We start from the raw sequence: 19,050 nt of genomic DNA, 5'->3' as shown, positions 1-19,050 counted from the left end.
GAGCCTTCTGACTCCAAGCACGGCGCTTTTCCACTAAATATGTTGCCTCTCCAGAGCAGGGGCTGGGTGCTGGGAGGATTCAGTGACGGGCTGCAAGCCCTATGGGGGAACATTCTGGGCCCTGCCATCTCCTTCTCTTCTTCCCGGATGGAATGAAGATTTGGCCGGACTGCCCCCTAATGAACTGCACTCAAAGCAGCTAGCCCGCGGGCAAACGGTCCCCTTTGTTCAGCCACCAGCCCTAGAGGGCCTCATGGGCTCTTTCAGCAGTCACCCTCCGGTACTCTATCCCGGGCCACAGGATAAAGAGGCAGTGCCCTGAACCTGCGGCTAGCCTTGCCCCGCCATCCTGAGCCTGCACGGCCCTATTCGCAGGGCAGCTTCCTCAGCTCCCGGGGCCCATCTGCAGGGGCCTGCCTCCGGGCACCCTCAGGCCAGCTCTGGGCCTGGCACTGTAAGAACCGCAGGCTCAGCCGCCTCTTCTCAAGCGCCCTCTGCACCGAGGCCAGGAGTACCTTCCCAAGGCTGTGGGTGCAGGACCTATTTATAACTAGCCACCAGACCAGGTTGTGTGCCCACAACGCCAGCCGGACCAGGCTGGACGGGGCAGCTTCGGACTCTCAGAGGTGGAGTGTCTGCAGGGTGATTATCCTGGAGAAAGGGAAGCAGGTAGGGGTGAGAGCAGGTGCCCTAGGACAGAGCACACAAGGGGGGGGAACCTTTCTGGAGAAGCCTCCTTCCGCTCATCCAATGCTAGGCATCCCTCATCAGGGGATGACTTTCCCTCCTGGCCCAAGGCTGAGGGGGACTGGAAGGCACTGGGACAAAGCACCAGCTGGGGAGTCAGGGAACACAGTCTCCAGGCCCAACTCAGCCATTACTACTCATTACCTTAAACCTCTGGCGCATGTGTACGCATGTCTGCAAAACACTTTCACCCTGAAATCCCCTATAGGCCCTGGGAGGTAGTTATTACTATTTCATTATCCCAAGTGTGGAAACTGAGGCTCGGGTGAAAGGACCTCTCCAAAGCCACCCAGGAAACAGAGACAGCGAGCATGGCTTCTGGTCCCACCCAGGCCACTGCTCCACCTCTCTTTTCCCATGGACTTTCAGGAAGTCACCAGCCCTCATGGAAGTTTCTCAGTGGACGAAGGAAGAGGGGCTCGCGGTAGGTTGCTAAGGGGCACCTGCTCTAACATGCCCTGACCGGGGGAGATGGAGACAAGCAGGGAGGTGCCCACCGCAACTCTTCGGATATTAAGAGACCGGAGGGGACGGCTGTGCACCCAGATGTGCCCTGCAGCAGGCAATGCATGGCTTCCGTGTCCCCACCCCTTGTTCATGCATCCACCCAGGGAACCCAGATTCTCAGTCTGGTGGAGTCTAGGCCTCTGATGCTAACACCCTCCTGCCAGGAAGGGTCTCAGTCCTCCCACATCTGGTGTCCTGGCTTCCTGGGCTGACTCCCCTGATGATGCAAGAGGGACCTCAGGGAACCTGAGGCAGGCCACAGGACGCGGTGCTGGCCGCTTCAGCCTCACACAGACCTCGAGGGCCCATCCCTTACGCTGAGTAGATTGACTCTGAGCTGAGAATGTGGGAGGGGCTCTGCCAGCAACCCTGAGAACACCTGTGAAGGTCACTTAGCACGTGGGGGTCTCCACAGTCTGGTGCTAAGCTGGCTTTTTGTGGTCTCCTACGTCCCAACACAAGCCTTTGTCTCAGCCATCAGCTCCTGTCCTGCTACAAACCCACGTACCTTTTGTCCTCTGAGCTTTTGCTCCCAACGACCCCCTGGTGGTACTGTCCTCACTCCTCACATTCTACTTTTCCAAATCCTACCCTTTCTTCCAAGTCCGGCTGGAATCCTCCCTCTTCCCGGGACTCAGCCCAGTGCCCCTTGTCTCTCCCTCCTCTGGACTCCAATCAAGTTGGAAGTTCTGTGCCCTATAAGCATAGCATGGGCAGGTACCATCTGAGGTAAGCTCCAAGGGCAGGAACTTGGTTTTGTTTCCTTCTCACTATCCCAGCACCTAGAACGGTACTCAGCACAGGACAGGAACCCAATAAATACCGGCTGAATCGATGAATAAATCTCTGTGTCCGTCCCCCTAAAACACCTAGGAAGGTACCCTGGCACAGAGATGGGGCTCATCAATGTTTCTGTTTCTTTTTCCGATTTCTGTGTTCTTTCAAAGAAATTACCTGTCTAGGGGTGCCAGGGTGGCTGCCGGTTGACTGTCCAACTTTGGCTCAGGTCACGATCTTGCCGTTTGTGAGGTTGAGCCCTATGTCGGGCTCTGTGCTGACAGCTCAGAGCCTGGAGCCTGCTTCGGATTCCGTGTCTCCCTCCCTCTCTCTGCTCCTCCCCTACTTGCACTCTGCCTCTCTCTCTCTCCCTCTCTCAAAACTAAATACGCATTAAAAAAATTCCATATCTCCATATCTAGGAGGACTAAGTGACAACAGGTGGTGAATCTGTTTCTTGAATGAAGGGATGAACTCAATCAGTTGTCCCTTGTGTGGCACCGGTCACAAACTACATTCTCCTATCACTTCCCTTTTTATTGGCGTGTCCACTCTCCCCAACCGGCCTGTAATCTTTCGGACAACCAGGACTGAGGCGCAGAGGATCTCCGGACTCCATCTGTCCCCACCATCTGTAACCATTAGGCGTCAGGCACCCAGTAGGCCCTCTGCGGACGCTGGCTGAGACTAAGGGGAAGACAGCCCTCAGCCCCTCCAGCCCCAGCCCCACGGGCGTGTCCTAGACGGGAGCGAAGCGGAAGTCCTGGTGAGCAGGGAGTGGCAGAGGCAAGGAGAGGTGAGAGAGCCAAGGAGAGGGGACCCTCCCCTCCTGCCTGAGCAGCAGGAGGCACCTTTCCATTTTGCAGGGCCCGTGTGAGGACCGAAGCCAACAAACAAGAACGCGGCGCCTCGCCCGGAGCCTCATGTGAGGCAGGGGTCTGAGTATAAACAGTAGCTTCCTACTTGCCTTCCTGTTTCACTGCAGCCAGCAAGGACAAGAAGAGCATCGTGCCTTTCCTTTTCCTGTTTTGCTTCCTAGCAATGGGACCGGCCTAGGCCCGAGGCTGCCTCTCTTATCCCACTCCTCACCCCACCCCTACGCCAACTTCACCCCCACCCTCAGAACCCCAACCTCCCAACCCGCTGGCCCATCAGCCAGCTACCCTGCTTCTCTCCCCTTCAGCTCCTCGCCCTTCTTGTGCCCCTTCCATGCTCACTCCCCACCACGGGCTCCCTCGGGCCTGACTCTTACCTGTGCCAGGGGGACTGGGGCAGTGGGCACCCGGGCTCACCTGGGTCCCATCTGTAGAGAGAAGAGAAAGGGCATGAAGGGGCTGCAGGGGAGGGGTGGGGAAGGGATGAGCGGGCCAGGCCATGCAGGCTCCCTGCCACTACAGGAGGTCCCACTCCAGCTTGGGCGCTCCCAAACTGGCACCTGCACCAGGAACTAACCAAAAAGCAAGGACTCCATCCCATTCCTTTCCTCGACTTCCCTGTGCAGAATGAGAGCACTCGACAGCCCTCCCTTCCTCATTCAACTCACCCAGTGACTCAAACATCTCAGCCTGCTGGAGCCCGGTCCACAGCAGGCCCAAGGAGGCCCGAGTTCCCCCAACAGTGCCCTCAGCCCTCCTGGATGTGCTCAGACACCATCCTCCTAGGGCCCAGGCTCCCACAACCCTGAGGGAAAGAGGACTGGAAGGGGAGGTGGCCAGAGGTGGGAGGGCACGGCTGCTGAGGCTGGCAGGTGGGAGATGGGGAGAAGCTGGCCCAGAGAAGGGTAGCTGGGGGCTGCTCAGAGGCCTCCCAGGTGGGAGCAGATGGGAGCAGGTGGAAATGGGGAGGCTTCCACAGTCGGGGAGGGACGGGGTCATGGCCTGAAGATCAAGTCAGAAATGGTGGGAGCTGTGAGCTGGTGCGCCTGGAACGCATAGGCCCTGTCCTGTGTCTTGCAGCCTCTGTTCCCCCAGAGAAAAGAAGCTCTCAGTTTTTTCTTTTTGGACTTCTGAAACAGAAGTCTTTTCTTTTGGGAACAGTCACCTCTCCCAGGCTCATAAGCCCAGCCCAGAGCCCCCCTGTCCCATTCAGAACCCATGAAGCTCCATGGCAGGAGGCCCTGAGGAGCCCAGAGGCCCACTGGGGTAGGCAAAGACAGGGTTCAGATCCGAGGTCCCCTGTCCAAGACGGACACCTTTCCCTTCTGCTATCCCAGCTCAGGGCCAAGGGGACAGGAGTCTAGGAGACCGGAAGGCCACACCTGACGGACACACAGAAGACCTCCTCAGGCCAGATGCAGGGCAGAAGGGATATTTTCTGAATAGCAACTGGTGGGTGCTGCTCTTTTGGGTCTGTGTTTAAGGGGCAGTCATAGTTCCTCTTCCAGAGGCTGAAAAAAGGAGAACTCCCTGTAGGCAGGCACCACTGGGGGAAGGGAGAACTCTAGGCACAGGGAGCCTCCCATCACTGCCCTCAAACCCTAGTGTCCCATGCTCCAGGTGGTAGGGAATGGCCAGTCCACCTACCCAAAGTCTGCATAGCACAAGTCGATGGGCCTCCTCACAAAATTCACCCTGACCTCCCTCCTGCTCCCTTCCCAGAGCACCCACTCTGTGTCCACTACCTCAAATGAGTCTACGAATCACGGTCTCCACGCTGCCATTTGGAAGCCACGCCAGTCTGCACCTAACACCTTGCTGGGCGCATGACAGGCTCTGGTAGGAATGAGTGACTCAACAGCAATGGCTTCCCCGGCCCCCTGCCTAGGACGTGGCATGGGTATTTCTCAAGGTTTGTGAGCCCCAAGGAACACTGGTGTGGGAGGAAGCAGCCCATCCCCAGAACATGGTAGCCCCCACCCTAGGCTCTCTTAGGACCTCTTCTTTTCTTCTGCAGGACCTGATTCCCCAAGAGAGGTTTCTAAACTGGGCTCGTGGGTGTGTTCCCACAGGCTGTGCCTGGCTTAGAGTCCTGTGCCTCCAGCCCTTCCCAGTGGGAATTCTCTCCTACCTCCTCTCAGTCCCTGCCTGAGGGCTGGTCAGTGGCAATCACGCTTGGGAGCAGGGCCAAGCCTTGCTCCCCTGGTAACCGTGGATTCGGGACACCATGCACTCTCTGGATAGAAGAAAAACTAATGGGCCTGAACTCTGTGGTGTTTGTTACCGGGCCCAAAAGGGATGTTTTGTGATGATGATCTATGATATAAACTCTGTTCAGAAAAGCTGGGAGCATGCACGCATGTGTGTGTGTGTGTTGCCAACAGCGGCTGCTTCCAAAAGCAATTCCTGGAAAAAGTTCCGCTTCTCCCCCAACTCCCTGATTCTGTGCTGACGGCCGATGAGTGCAGAAGAGCCCAAAGCAACAGAGATAAGACCTGTGGAGCAGCTCTCCCGTGTCCCAGAGAGAGGAATGGCATCTAAGAGCACCCAGCAAACGGCTGAATTAAAAACCAAAAGGTGTACGTCCTATGGCCCAGGCTTGGCAATGATTTGGGGGATGCTTTTTCTCCTTGTCCCCTCTCAGGGTGCTGTTACCACCAATCTGGGGCCAGACAAATAAAATCAGGACTGAATGGACCCAAGGGACTGAGAACACTGCCTAGGCCTGGACCCTGTTCCACACAGCTCCCAGTCAGGGTGGAAAGCTCTGATTTTTGGAATCCTGGCTGCCCTCCCCACCCCATTTCTCCCTTCTTTGGAAGCAGCTGCCATCAGACTGGAGAGGCAGGTTACTTGGCAATGAGCACCCGAGCCTACCTTCCCAAACCAGATCACCTGACCAAAGGGGCCCCCAAATCCTGGTCTATCCCGGTGCTCTGCAGCCCCCAGAGCAGACACAGGGCCACTCTTCTGTCCCCTGAGCACCGGTGCCAGCTGGTCTCCCACTCCTATCTGGTTAGCCTGGGCCTCACCTGCCCCACAGATGTGACCGTGCCCCAGGGCATGCACAAGGTGGCTGGAAACCTGAGCCCTGCCTGCTTACCTGCTCTCCCAGGTGTTTTGGGCCCTTTGTCAGGAAGAGGGCTTCCCGAGCACTGCCACCCAGAAGCCCCCTGCCAACACCTCTGATGTCTTTTGTGAGGCCGTCCCCACCTTCCAGATCTCCGGACTAGCTGAATAGGAGTCGCAGGAAGGCCTGGGCCCCAGGAGGCAAGAGGAAAGCAGGAAGCGGCAGGAGGCCAGGTCCTGGGTTCAGGGCTGGCTCCCTCCACACCCCACATTACTGTTCTGGTTCTGTTTCCCTGACACAAGCTGGACAAAGCTAGACTCTGCATGGGGGCTGGCAGAGAAGATGAAAGCTGGGGGTGAAACGGCTTCAGGAAGATCCAAGAATAAATAAACATGAGAAAGAACATCCTGGTTGCCAGGCCCTTCTGACACAGAGTGAGGGCTGAGCACGAAGGAGAAGCGCCTCTCGAAGGCATTCAGGTCACAGAACCTGAGAACATTAGGAGCCGATGGGGCTTCGGAGATTATTCAGGCCAACCCTCTCACTTCACAGAGTTGGAAAGAGAGAGGGGAAGGGGCTAGGTCACGGTCACCCAGAAGGTGAGCGGTACAGCCAGGCCAGACCAGGGCAGGGGAAACTCAAGAAGTCAATCCCAAATGCAGGCATGAAGTACTTTCATGTGAGTCACTGCTCCAGGGGTTGAAGAGATGGAAACATGAATGAAACCTGGTTCTCACTTTCAAGGAGTTTAAAATGCAGCCCACAGTTTTTTAAAAATTTAAAAGTAGACTACTTGCCGATACTAAAAATGTTCAGAGTCTCCAAAGGTAAAAGACAAGAACATTCTCAGTCATCCAACTCCCCAGAACTCCCTTAAAGTCAACCCTTTTGAACAGTTTCTCTCTCCCCCACCTTCCAGAAATTCTTTTGTTCATTATTAATTCTATTGCTCATTATCTTGGCATGAAGCTGCTTACTGCTCAGGTTTATCCAGAACCCAAGGGGCTGCACACTGGCTAGAAACTCCTGCCACATAAAGTGAGGAACGTGAGGGTCCACAGCACAGAGGACATTGGCTTTGAGGTCAGATGGACGTGGGTTCAAAGTCTGGTCCCTCAGTGACACGCAGGGAGAGCCAGGGACACAAGGTAAGCTGTCAAGCCTTGGCCGCCCCATCGGTAACGGTAATAAGAATATCTACTTGTGGGGGGGGGGGTGCATCTGGGTGGCTCAGTCCATTAAGCGTCCTTCAGGGCAGGTCATGATCTTGCAGTTCGAGAGCTCAGAGTCCTGAGTCCCATATCAGGCTCTGCTGTCTGCATGAAGCCTGCTTCAGATCCTCTGTCCCTCTCTTTCTGCCCCTCCCCTGTTTGCTCTCTCTATCTCTCTCTCAAAAATAAATAAACATTAAAAAAAAAAAAAAAGAATACCGCATCTACTTGGAAGTGGCCATCTGAGATTAGCAACACTGTGTGTGAAGCACCTAGCATGTGGTTAGGGGTCATGATTAATACCATTTGTCCCTGAACTTGCCTGCTGCCTCCCTCCCAGCATAAGCATTTCAGCATCTGGTCCCAGTGGCACCCTCTGCTCTTAGTTCTACCACAGTCCATTTTCTCCCCGTTGCATTCCTTGCCCCATCTCCTACACCCTGCCTCCCGCCACCACACTCCCCTCCTTTTCTCTTCCATCTGAACTTTTGTAAACACACGCTTCACCGTGTGATAGTTGTTCTAAGCCTTACATTCGCTAATTCATCTAAGGCTCACGACAAGACAAAACAAAAGGTATGAGGTGGTTACTGTTTTTATCCCCATTACACGAGGCAGTAGACTGAGGCCCAGCAGTATTAAAGAACTCGTCTGAAGTCACATCACATGGAAGTGGCGCCACTGGGACTTGAGCCAGGCAATTGGGCTCCAGAATCCGTGTTGTCAACCAATACCCTCCAGGTCTCTCCCCAACACTTCCGCTCCCGCAGGCCGCAGGCTGGCAGGTAGGGAGCAAATGCGGGACTTACTGGGCCCAGGGAAAGACAGAAGAATCACACAGCGCCACAGAGACCAGTACCCGCAGCACACCCCAGCCCTGTGGGAGGTTAGGGAGCAAAAGCAGCCTGTTTCCTCTCTGGGGCCCCCGTGAAGACAATCCTGAAGAACCACTTATAGACGGCAACCGCTGACTTCAAAGATTCCAAGCACTGATTTTGGACTGCATGTGGGAACGAGGAAGGGTGACAGACTGGGGTCTTAGAAGAGCATCGGCTTCATCTTCCCTGCTCTCCACTGCCAGCTACACCCTTTCTCTAGGAGCTCCCAACTCCCCCTGAGGCTCTCATGAGCATCCCAGAGCAAGCTCTGCTGGGCAGGCAGAGGGGCTGGGGGTGGGGGGTGGGGGGTGGGGGGGCTCACAGGTGAGTGGCCTGGGCCGAGGCCTGCCCAGACAGAGGCCCCCTGTCAGCCCCCCGGCAAGGGGATCGAGGCCCTGTGGCTCGGCAGCTGTGGGCCACGCAGGAGGCTGGATGTCAGGCCACAGGCCGGCCCTCCACCCCCGCGGTGAGCGTGCCCCTTTCCCCTCGCCTGGGGCCCTGGGGCAGCTATTTTTAGCTCTTGACACCTGGGTATTTTGCAGCCGCAGGATGTCCGGTTTGGAGTCTCTTTCTGGGAATCCCACATGCGGCTGTTGTAAACAGCCCCACGCAGCGGTGGCCCGAGCTGGGAGCCGGTACCCCCCCCCCCCCCCCGGTGGGTGGGGGGGATCAAACAGGAAGCAGACGTAACCATGGCAGCGGCAGCTCGAGCTCCCTGGGGGTGGGAAAGCGTCCTTCCTGGCTCCTTGCCGCCCCCCCCCCCCCAGCCCAGGTCCTCTATTCCACCCTGTGGCCTCTCCTCCTAGCTGGAGACCCACTGGACGCTGAGGCAGGGGGAGCTGCGCCATCCAAGTTGTGTGCAGCTGTCCCGAGACGGGCACTCTCTGGGGAGCCTCGCCGTCCTCTGGCAAAGAGAACCAGGGGCCCCTCCGAGCCCTGCCCACCTCCGGGAGCCTCCCAGACCACCACTCAGTCTCCCCTGCCTGTCCTGGGCAAAGGTGCAAAGGTGGGGGCGGAGCTATTCGCTCAGAGTGGCTGGACTCTGAGGGCCTGCATTCACTTCCGGTCACCCATAGGCTTCTCCTTACAGCCAGGCCTGCCCCCAGCACCTAGGGAATTCCTGAGCTGACAGGCTCCGGGAGTCTCAGCCCCCTGGTCAGACTGCCTTAGGGTTTCTTAGGTCCTGAAAGCCCTCAAAGACCAAGTTCCCACTTACCCTCACTCCCCTGCTCCAGCAGCTCCAATCCCTGAGATATGAGGTTCACCATGGTATCTAACCACCATCTTTCCTATCGTAAGCAAAACATCCTGAGCAGTCAAGATGGGGGCCCCATCTGTAATGTGGGGAGAGGAGTGGAGGTTCTGTCAGTTTCTGCCTTTGTCTGTCCCCTCCCCCAGCCCCTGCCGCCCCACTTAGACCAGCTGCTCCCTCTTAGCAGCCAGCCCCAGACAGTCTTTCTCAAGGGCCAGCGCTTGCCCCAACAGGAAGCACGGTCACCGCCCTGGGGCTGCCTCTCGGAGCCGCTCCTTCTCCCTCCGTGGTCTCATATGCGTTCCCTTGCCCTCCTTGTTGTTCCCGCCGTTTCTGGGCCTTCCTTGGCCAGATCCGGCCTCGTGTGTCCCCCACTCCTGCTTGCCCCCCGCTTCTGCCTCTGCCCAACTGCACATGAGCCAGGAGATGCGTCTTCCTTGGCTCCGCCCACCTATGCCACCCAGGAGGCCACTCAGCCCACTCCAGAGACTGCCAGGGGGAAGTTGAAGTTATAAGATTAATAAGATTAAGATCACTACTTATTTTCTAATTATAATTATTAACGAGTAAGGCCAGTGATGACCCACAACCGTGTACCAAATGCCTACTGTGTGCTCGTCATCATGCTAAGCACCTTACTCATACTATCTCATTTGGTCCTCACAAAAACCTTGTATGGTAGGTACCCTTAGCAACCTCCTTTCACAAAGGAAGAAACTGAGGTGTGGCGTTTTTAAGAAACTTGCAGAGGCCACACAGCTCACGTAAGTGGGTTTCTGGGGCTCTAGAGCCTAAGCTTGTAACCATTACACGGGCACACAGGTCCACCACGTCCCCAGGTGGTGAGGGGCGGCCACCGAGGGGCCACAGGACACAGTGGGTCGCAGCATCTGAAGGCCTGGGCGTGACTCCCAGGGGCAGTGCGTTCCCACAGCGTGCTAGTATTCCACCCAGAAAACATCAACGGCAACAAAAATAAAAACAGAGATAATCATCTCTGCCTGTGCCCTTCACATGCCTTTTGTTTCCAGGAGGCACTCCCAACCGTATCTTCAGTTCCTTTTTCATCTTGTGTTTTCCCTGTTTTTTTTTTTTTTTTAAATGTACATGTTACTATTTTATTGTTTCCTGTAAGCAGCCTCCAACAGGATACAACCAAACAAGCAAACCTCCTAGGGCTGCCATGCAGGGTCAAACGCTGTGTGAAGGCGCTCTGGAAGCCGTCGAGGGCTGTATAAAAGGCAGGTTGCAAAGCCAGAGCAAGTCACCCGTGGAGTGGCTACGTGGGAGTGAATTCCCTTGGGAAGAAAAGCTCTCTCTTTTTTCTCTCTCTCCCTCTCTCCCTCAGGCCTCATACACAGGCAGGACGGTGGGCAGGGAGCAGACATGGAGGCACCCACCAGTGCTGGAACAGAGCACCCACCTTCAGGGCAGACTCCTGGGGACTAGGAACAGGGCGGAAGTCCATCGGTACCATTGGCCCTGGGGCAGGGGAAAGCAGGGGCCACTGTGGAGCCCCTGGGTGCTCCATGGCCTGGGGGCATCACGGATAGGAGCCCATGAATAGTGATAAGCTATGAATGCTGGCACTCATAGGGATCCCACGTTAATATTATTGACAGTTGAGTACCCAGAGATCTCCATCCCAGTTTTGCCTGTTATTTTGGGAAGATGGCACAGGTCTATCGGGCCATGATTCTCCCAATGACATGATTCCCTTCTGCGGCCACGGCTGCCCTTGGGATTTGGTCGGCCGGGGTTTTTCCCGATCACAAATCCAGCCAGGGTGCTTTACACAGCCTTCAGGGAACTCCATAGCCAGATGCATGGTCCTGAGTACTGATTTGGACAGACCAGCTGTGAAGGACAATTTCTGGCCAACTGGGAATTTGGTGCGATGAAAATTCACTGTAGTGGGAGGTGGAGATCACAGACTGAAAAACCGGCATATGCAGCATAATCTCATTTTCATAGAAAATATGACATATAAAGGCACATCAGGAAACAGGGAGGTGTGAAGAGGTATTGTGGCAGTGGTCTCTGACTGCTGGGACTGGGATGTTTTTCAGTTTAAAAATTTTTGCTTGTCTGTAGTTTTTGACCACCTGCGATGCACAAGAACTGCCTCTATAATAGTAAAACCGAATGTATATGTACAGGTACACACCCAAGTATAAAGATGTCACAGCCAATGGGGAGCAAAGTCAAGGTTCAACTTCTGCTTCCCATGAGAACCAGGACAGCAGGCTTTCATGGACTCGACGCAGTGTATTCTCGGACCCTATGATCGCTGAGGTTCTGCATTATTTACAGCTTAGCATCCCCTGCCTCTCCTGAATCACACAGAAGGCCCAGCACAGGGCTGGGCACCAAGTCAGGACTTACTTAATGAATGCCTGTAGGCTGAATAATGATCATTTCCTGAAAGAAATGCCTCCTGCCTCTTCCAGGGCCACAGTGCTGGGAATACTCACTGCTGACATCACTGACCTTCCCATCCCTCCCCTGCCTCATGTTCGTCTTAAGAGCTGCCAGGGAGGGGCTAAAATAAAGGTCACTCCAGCAGACGCGGCCAAGGTATTCCACATCAGGGCCATCAGGGCGGTCCCATCCCAGACCCTTCCCAGTGCCAGCTGGCGACGAGACCCTTGGGTCCTCTGGCATCCTGCCTCACTGGGGGAGCCTCGGGGCAGTGGAGTGAAAGAGAGAAGAAGGGGTCCACCCTGTGACTTCTGGCTACAGACTCCTGCTACCCCAGGCCCTTATGGGTGGAGGAATCTGGAAGAGTGAATTTGGCCTGGTTTTTTCTGTGAACTGGGGCTGGGCCCAGTTTCTGTTCTTCATGTCTTTAACATTCCCTATCCCTGACCTTCAAAAATATGAACAATAACATTAATAATAATGATGAATATTCTGTGTGCACTGGCTTCATACCAGGCATGGCACTAACAATATTTATCTTAATCTTCATAACAACTCCATGAGGTCGAAACCATTACTAACCTTCACATTCCAGAGATGGAGAAACTGAGGCACAGAGAGCCAAGTGCCTGCCCAAGGTTACACTTAGCTGTCTGCAGGAAAAATAGGGACTCTGCCAAGGTCATCCCATTGCTCCCTCTGCGCCCTTACTGGAAGGCTCTTCTGCCGGGCTTTGCAATGGGCACAGGAGGGTCCCAGGTGAGAATTCACATCTGTGGGGGGCTTTAGAATCCACCAAGTGTTTACATGTGCATCTGAGAAAATTCCCACTTGGAAGACTAGGAAGTGAAGGCTTAGGGGCCTTCACAGCCTTGCACAAGGTTCCACAGCATCTGGAATCAAACCCAGGTCTTTGGCCTCAGAATGGTACACTTCTTGCCTCTAGATCAGACAGTCCCGCTCTCCAGACGGCCCCGGCCGGTCTGGAAGAGAGAAGCACGTCCCTCGCACCATGGAGATGCAGCCTGCACTCAGCCCCTCGCCCGGTGGGGGTGGGGGAGGGGGGTGCTGTGCCAGCACCTCATCAGCGTCTCCACCGTGACTCACTCCTGGGACCCAGGGGAAACACAGCCCTGTGCGGCGGGCAAACACTGCCTGCCTCCTGCCCCGCCTCCAGCTCCCCGCCTCCACATTTGCTAACCGAAACCCGGCTGCTGCTATTTTTAACCCTCCAGCTCCCCCCCTGCCTGGGGCTCCCCCCTTCACCCCACCCCCACCCCCTGCCCCAACCGGGTGCCACCAGCCTGTCATTCTGAGAGCAGTTCTATAACCTGAACGCCCCGACGGGTGCAGCGGATGCCCGGCAGGTTTGTGGGGCAAGCAAAACAAGACGGTTACAGCCCAGTTGCCGAATTCCCCCACCCCGGACTCTTTCCGAACCTGTGGCTCCCAGCCTGCCCCGCCTCTCCCGGCCTTCCTGGGAGCTGGGGGCGGCAGGAATGGGACTTCCTGGGCTGGGAGTGACAGCAGGAGCCAGAGCTGGGCTCCTGGGAATGGGCTCTGAAGTGAGCTGAGCTGTACTCCTGAGGGGGGAGAGGGTGGCCCTGGTTCTTCCCAGGGCAGAGGCTCTTCCTGAAGGCCCAACATCTCTGACCACCAGGGTTTCTAATCCCTGCAGGCTGGGGGCGGGGAGGGGGGGGGAGGAGAAGGAAGTGAGGAGGTGGCAGGGTGGGAATGGCGTGCCTCGCCCTGGGCCCTCCTTACTAAAAGTCCCCTCCCCATCCTGCTGTGGGGGTTATGGAGGGGCCTGGGTTAAGCCTGAGAGGGAAGGCCTGGGAGGCTCAAGGAGTCCACGGGATCTGTGCACTGAGCAGCCTGAAGGAGGCCCAGAGTAGAATGCCAACAGAGGCGGCAGGGGGAAGGGGCGGGAAGGGGCTCTGCTCTTACTTGGGGGCTCCTCTAACACTAGGTCTCTAAGGAAAGGGCTGTACCTCCCTGCAGCCTCAGCTCCTAGGTCCACCAGGGAACACCCCCACTTTTCTCCCTTCCCCCACAGAACAGTGTGGAGGTGAGAGGGTCTGAGGCTCCTGGATGTGAAAGTTAGCCTCCTGGGAGGGGGGTGGGGTAGGACCTGCAGGGGGACTAGCTGGTGTCTGCCCCCTGGGCTGAGAGTCTCATCCAGCTTAGGGAGCAGATGCCAAGGGCCCAGGAGAGGCTCTGGGACACCTGGCCACAGGACTCGTTCACGCCTTCTCTCCTGTCTGCACCCCTGATTGTCCAGCCTCAGCCCTCTCTCTTGCCCTGTCCTCTCTGATGCCTGCACCCCAGAGCTTCTCTCTGATCTATCCTCCCTTCCAGGGCCTGGTCCTCTCTAAGTCTTGACCTTCTCCCTCCACAGTGACTCCTAAGCCAGGCAAATAAATCCCAGCGGCTACCGAGGCAGCCAGGCTAGACCCAGAGAGGAGGGACTTGGCACGGGAGTTCCCAGGTGGGGAGATGGGGAGGAAGGGGACGAGGCCGGAGGAAGGCAGGCTGGTGTCAGGAATGGGGTGGTGCTTGAGAGCTCCTGGGGAGACGGTGCCGCCTTCCCAACACCCAACACTTACAGAGGGCCCTGGCCTCTGCCCCACGGAGGGAAAAGGCTGTTCCTCGGAGCAGCGGAGCAGCCTCGATCTCGGCCCTGTCCAGCTTCCCCTCCTCCTCTCCCCCTCGGCCAACCTCTGGGGGCTGCTTGGGGAGCAGAGACCCTGCTGCCCTCTATGCCGGGGAAACAGGCTTCAGCCCTGAGCCAACGCTCAGTCCAGGTCCCCCACCTGGATCCAGGCAGTTCCCCAGCATTGCTCAGAAGCTCTGAGGGCCCTCTTCTAGTCTGGGGAGGTGAGAGAAGACATTGATATGTCACCTTCTCAGGCCTCTCCGGGCCACCCTGTCTAAGGACGTCCCACCTTGTTATTGTCTATTGCTGCACTCAGTTCCTTTCCTTCTTAGGGCTTATCACAGTGTATAACTAGATATATACACTCATTTCTTTACTTGCTTACTTGTTACTGTCTGTCTCCTCCACTAAAGTGGAAGTTCCCTGAGGTCAGACGCTCAGGCCTATGTGTTTACTGCATCTCAGTGCCCAGTACCTGGCACCCAGCAAGGCGAGTAAGCCTCCCGATGAATGGATGAATAGCTGAATGACTGGCTCAGTAAATGGGGCCTCCTGGCTGCCAACATCACCTTTATGGTAGATGCTCAACAGTTCCAGGATTTCATCAGGGAGGAGAAAGCAGGATGTAACAGAAAGAGAAAGGTCAGGAAGCCTAGAACCCGGGGCGGCAGCGGGGGCGGGGGGGGGGGTCAAAGCCCAGTTAGCGTCCACATCAGCCCCATCTGGCCCACTGCATCATGCCAAGTGTGGATGTGCGCACACATGCACAGAGAGGATGCAGGGATAAGTCCTGGACTGGTCTCGAAAGGCTTGAGTTTTGTCCTAGATCTTCCTCTTCATAGCCCCGTGTCCTTGGACAAACCACATACCTTTCTGGGTCCCAGCTTCCTCAAAAGAAAAAATGGGAAGGTTAGCCCTGATCAATGGTCCTCAAACACAGCTTTGCAGTAGGATCACCTGAAGCACATGCTAAAATCCAGATTCGTAGGCCCCAACCCTGCAGATTCTGGGCTGGTCTAGAATGGGGCCTCAGGAACTTTTTTTAACATCCTCCCTGGTGACTGAAGCAAATGGTTCAGGAACTTGCATTTGAGGACCACGGATGAGATCGTGCTTTTCAGCAAACATCTGGACTTCTACTAAAAAGCCGCGCCTACACCGGTATACGTTCCCCCAAAACATGTCCATATTCCCACACAGAGCCACAAACTGCAAAGGTGCACAACTATACAGATGACATACGTCTGTACCACACGTGTGCGTACTCCCCAAACACCCAACAGAGAGCCACCACACGGATCCCAAACTGCCACGGAACCACCATATGTACATACCCAGCCCAGGGGCACACGAACAGACCCCCACCACACACCCGGCGTGTGCACACACACCCGTCACATGTTGACCCACGCTACACAGACACTATCCTGAACTTATTTTCCCCTCTGGGAACCGGTCCAGGACCAAAGGAGCTATGCTCTGCCGATGAAAACATCCCTCCCGCCTCTGCCGCCCCCACCCTCACCCCTTGCTCCAGGCAGCAGGCTGTTCACCTTCCCCTTGTAGAGGGAGGGCTGCTGGAAGAGGACAGTGGAGAGATGGAATGAGGGGAGGTTCTGAGCCCTCCCCCAAGTCCAGCAGCCCCTCCTCGTCCCTGCCCTCCCCCTGCAAGAGATGCAAAAGGACCTACACCCAGCTACCACCCCTATCGGTGCTCACTCAGCCTACTCACCTAGATTCCCAGGTCCCGGTTCTTGGAAGCCAAAAGGGCTAGGGAGGTGGCCCGATCTGGGGACTCCTCCTAACACTTAGGCTTCTAAGGAAAGGGCTGTCTGGGGGCACCTTCCTGCAGTCTGAAGGCCCGGGTCCCCCGGGAAGGTTACCACAGAAACAGGGGGGAAATATCACAGGGAAACACAATACCCGGCAGGGTCACCTGCTGACCAGGCTTCCTGCTGTGTTGCCCACCACTATCACCCCCCCCCCCCCCCAACACACACACACACACCATCTCATTGCCCTCATGGCCTCCTTCTCTGGCCTCAGCTTGGGCCTCCTCACCAATGCTCTCCTTCCTGCCTCCCCTGGGTTAGGGGAAGCAGCCTTATACAGAAAGTCTGCCCCTCTGTGGTTCTAAACACCACCAGGGATGGCCCAGAGCTGAGCCCCCTACTCCTAATCCTACCAACGCCCCCACCACAGGAAATCAAAGCTTCCTGCCCCAGAGGAAGTGCCCCATCTAGTGAACAAATCCAACATACACAAATGCACAGTCCTGGACAGATGCCCTCCTCCCAGCTCTCAGGCCTTACTCTGGCCGTGCTTCTAGCAATAGCTCATATGTCAATATAGGCCCCAGTCTCAAGTATGACTAAGAACACGCCAGGGCCAACGTGTGAGAGGTGGGCATGGGCAGGACCTAAGCCAGGCCAGGGGTGGGGAAGGCCAGGAGAATGGGCACCAGCACAGTTAGGTAAGGTCTAGTTCCAGCCCCACTCAGCCTACCATTCCCTGGCTGGGTGACCCTGGGCCTCGCCTTCGCTGATCTTCCCCCGGGCCCCTGCCAACTTCAGAATTACCCAGCTCTTAATGAGAGGCCAGGAGGAAGAAGACAAAGAGGAGGTTGGGGGTTACACCAGCTTCTGCCTTCCTGGTCCCTGACAAGCATGCCTACAGCTATACGAGGGTCCCCACTCCCCACCCCCATCACACAGGAGTTTCTCATTCCCAAGCGTTTTCAGTGAGGATGGGGGAGAGGATGGAGAAAGGCCAAGTCCCAACTCTCACTCCCAGAAGCCACCAGGGATGAAAGCTGGGGTCCACCCGGCTGCCTGAAGAAAGCTGGGGGTGGCATAATGGCCCCCGCACTGGATGCCAATCCACTTCCTTAGGGTCAGCCTCTCCTGCTCTGTGCTCTGGGAAGCGCACCTGAAATTTTGTCTTCATTTTACTGACGGGGAAACTAAGCTTCAGTGTCAAAGCAGAGCGATCAGTTTAGAGTCTTGGGAGGGTCAATGCAAGACCTGAATGCAATCTTGCCAGACTCGGGATCCCAGCCGAAGACCAAGTGGCCAGAGAGACACGGGCCCAGAGACTGAAGCTAAGAACACAGAGGCCTCAGAAGAACACTGCCCCAAGGCCATTCTAGATGTAACACCAAGAGGCCACACTGAGCCTGTCTCTCCCGGGGCCGGGCCGGGGCCGTGAGGAACATCAGAGGACTAAAGGCAAGGGAGGAGCCGCAGCGGGTCCAGACCTGGTTTCAGTCCAGGTTCACTGGGTACAACACAGCAGGACTGCTTCGTGCCTCAGTTTCCCTCAGAAGTGACTCCAGAGAAGAAGAAAATTACTTATTTACCGAGGTGGGTGGAGAGAACAGACCAGACAGTGAGGAGGATGAGATGATAAGCAATGAGGAGCTAGGAGTGGCTTGCGGAAGCCAGAGGAGGGGCTCAGCAAGTACAAGGGGGTCGGTGCAAGGAGAGAAGAGTGTGTGGCGGCCAAAGCACTTTAGGGACCTGGCCTATGGGGTCCTTAGTGGGGAGATATGGCCTGCCAAAGTACCCCATTAGTGGGGAGGGAACTGAGTCACAGTCCCCTTTCTTTCAGCCCAGTGGCTGGGCAATGGTCTTGAGGAAGGTCCCCGTGGGTCCTGGTGCAAGTTCTGGGAACAGGCTGATGAGTCCAGATGTCGAGTCCCCAGCAGGGCCACTGAGGGCCAATGCCTCATTCTCAACCTAAAAACTGGCAGGCGGAGCTGGGCCTCAAGCAGATGTTGAATGTGGGTGTGGGATGGGATGGGCAGCAGCAAGACAGCCAGTGTCCAGATGCAGCGGGAGGCCTCTGTGTACGCAGGACAGCCAGCAGAGACGAGGGAATGGCCGGGGAGTTGGTGGGAGGGGCAGCAGTGGCTGGGGAGGTCAGATCCAAACGGGCAGCCAGAGAGAAGGAAATGGGGCTGGGGGAACTGGGTGGCCTGTAGGCTCCAGAGGGCTCTCTCCTAGCCACGGGCCTAGAAATTCTGGGAGCCAGAGCCCAGCCCAGCTGCCAGATTTGCCCCCTGCTCACACTCCCTAGCACCAACAGACCCCAGGCCTGTGGGGGGGGGGGTGCGCACATCCTGTCCCCCACCCCTCAGTACACAGTCTGCGGTCCCCACCTTCCCGCACCGCTGCCCGCACCTCAGCAGCTCACTTGGGCACAGGTGTCTCTTCGCCCTGATGGGTGAGCAAGGGTGGGGGGCGGTGCTCAGCGAAACCTCACAGTCTCGGACCCTCCCTCCCGGGGATCCCCCCCCCCCCCCCCCCGCCAATCCGCCGCGGAGGGGTCGGAGTACGGCCCTCCCCGGACCCGCGGAATGGGGGCGCTGATGTCCAGCGCCCCTAGTCCGGCCCCAACTCAGCGGGTCCTGCCCTTTGCCCTCCCGCTTCCAAACCTTCCGCCCCGGAGCACCGCCCCCTCCCGGGGCCGCGGCGGCCGTCCCTCCCTCCCGGTCCACCGGTCGGTCCTCCCCGGGCTTGGGGGTGATGGGACGCCGGGCCTGCGCGCCAGCGGCCCGGGGCCTCCAACTCCCTCCCTCGGGCCTGTCGCTGCCCCGGGGCGGGCGGATGTGGGCGCCCCGCGAGAGGCCCGAGCCCTCCGGGCCCGGAACCGGCC

At 56.9% G+C, this 19,050-nt stretch overlaps 1 protein-coding gene across 8 annotated transcripts in view; it reads right to left on the bottom strand.

Annotated features, from left to right (window-relative positions):
- Window positions 1-19,050, bottom strand: part of HDAC7 (histone deacetylase 7) — a 36,622-nt gene that overhangs the window by 16,596 nt on the left and 976 nt on the right. For 3 of the 8 annotated variants that reach the window (XM_040488337.1, XM_040488340.1, XM_040488338.1), the window contains exons 1-2: window positions 3,575-3,605; window positions 3,284-3,334 (exon numbers count right to left, since the gene is read on the bottom strand). The exons of 1 other annotated variant lie outside the window; for it this stretch is intronic. In XM_040488337.1, coding sequence (XP_040344271.1) covers window positions 3,284-3,334; window positions 3,575-3,590 — 67 coding nt within the window. In that variant the 5' untranslated portion in view covers window positions 3,591-3,605. Of the gene's footprint in view, window positions 1-3,283; window positions 3,335-3,574; window positions 3,606-9,281; window positions 9,400-18,553; window positions 18,573-19,050 lie in introns of those variants that run through there. 4 more of the 8 variants (XM_040488341.1, XM_040488343.1, XM_040488345.1 and 1 more) reach the window with 3 other exon arrangements.

This window comes from Herpailurus yagouaroundi, unplaced genomic scaffold, assembly GCF_014898765.1.
Source record: "Herpailurus yagouaroundi ecotype Mexico unplaced genomic scaffold, PumYag 166, whole genome shotgun sequence".
Classification (NCBI taxonomy): domain Eukaryota; kingdom Metazoa; phylum Chordata; class Mammalia; order Carnivora; family Felidae; genus Herpailurus; species Herpailurus yagouaroundi.
Note: the sequence above shows the minus strand (reverse complement) of the source record. Positions and strands in the feature narration are given on the sequence as shown.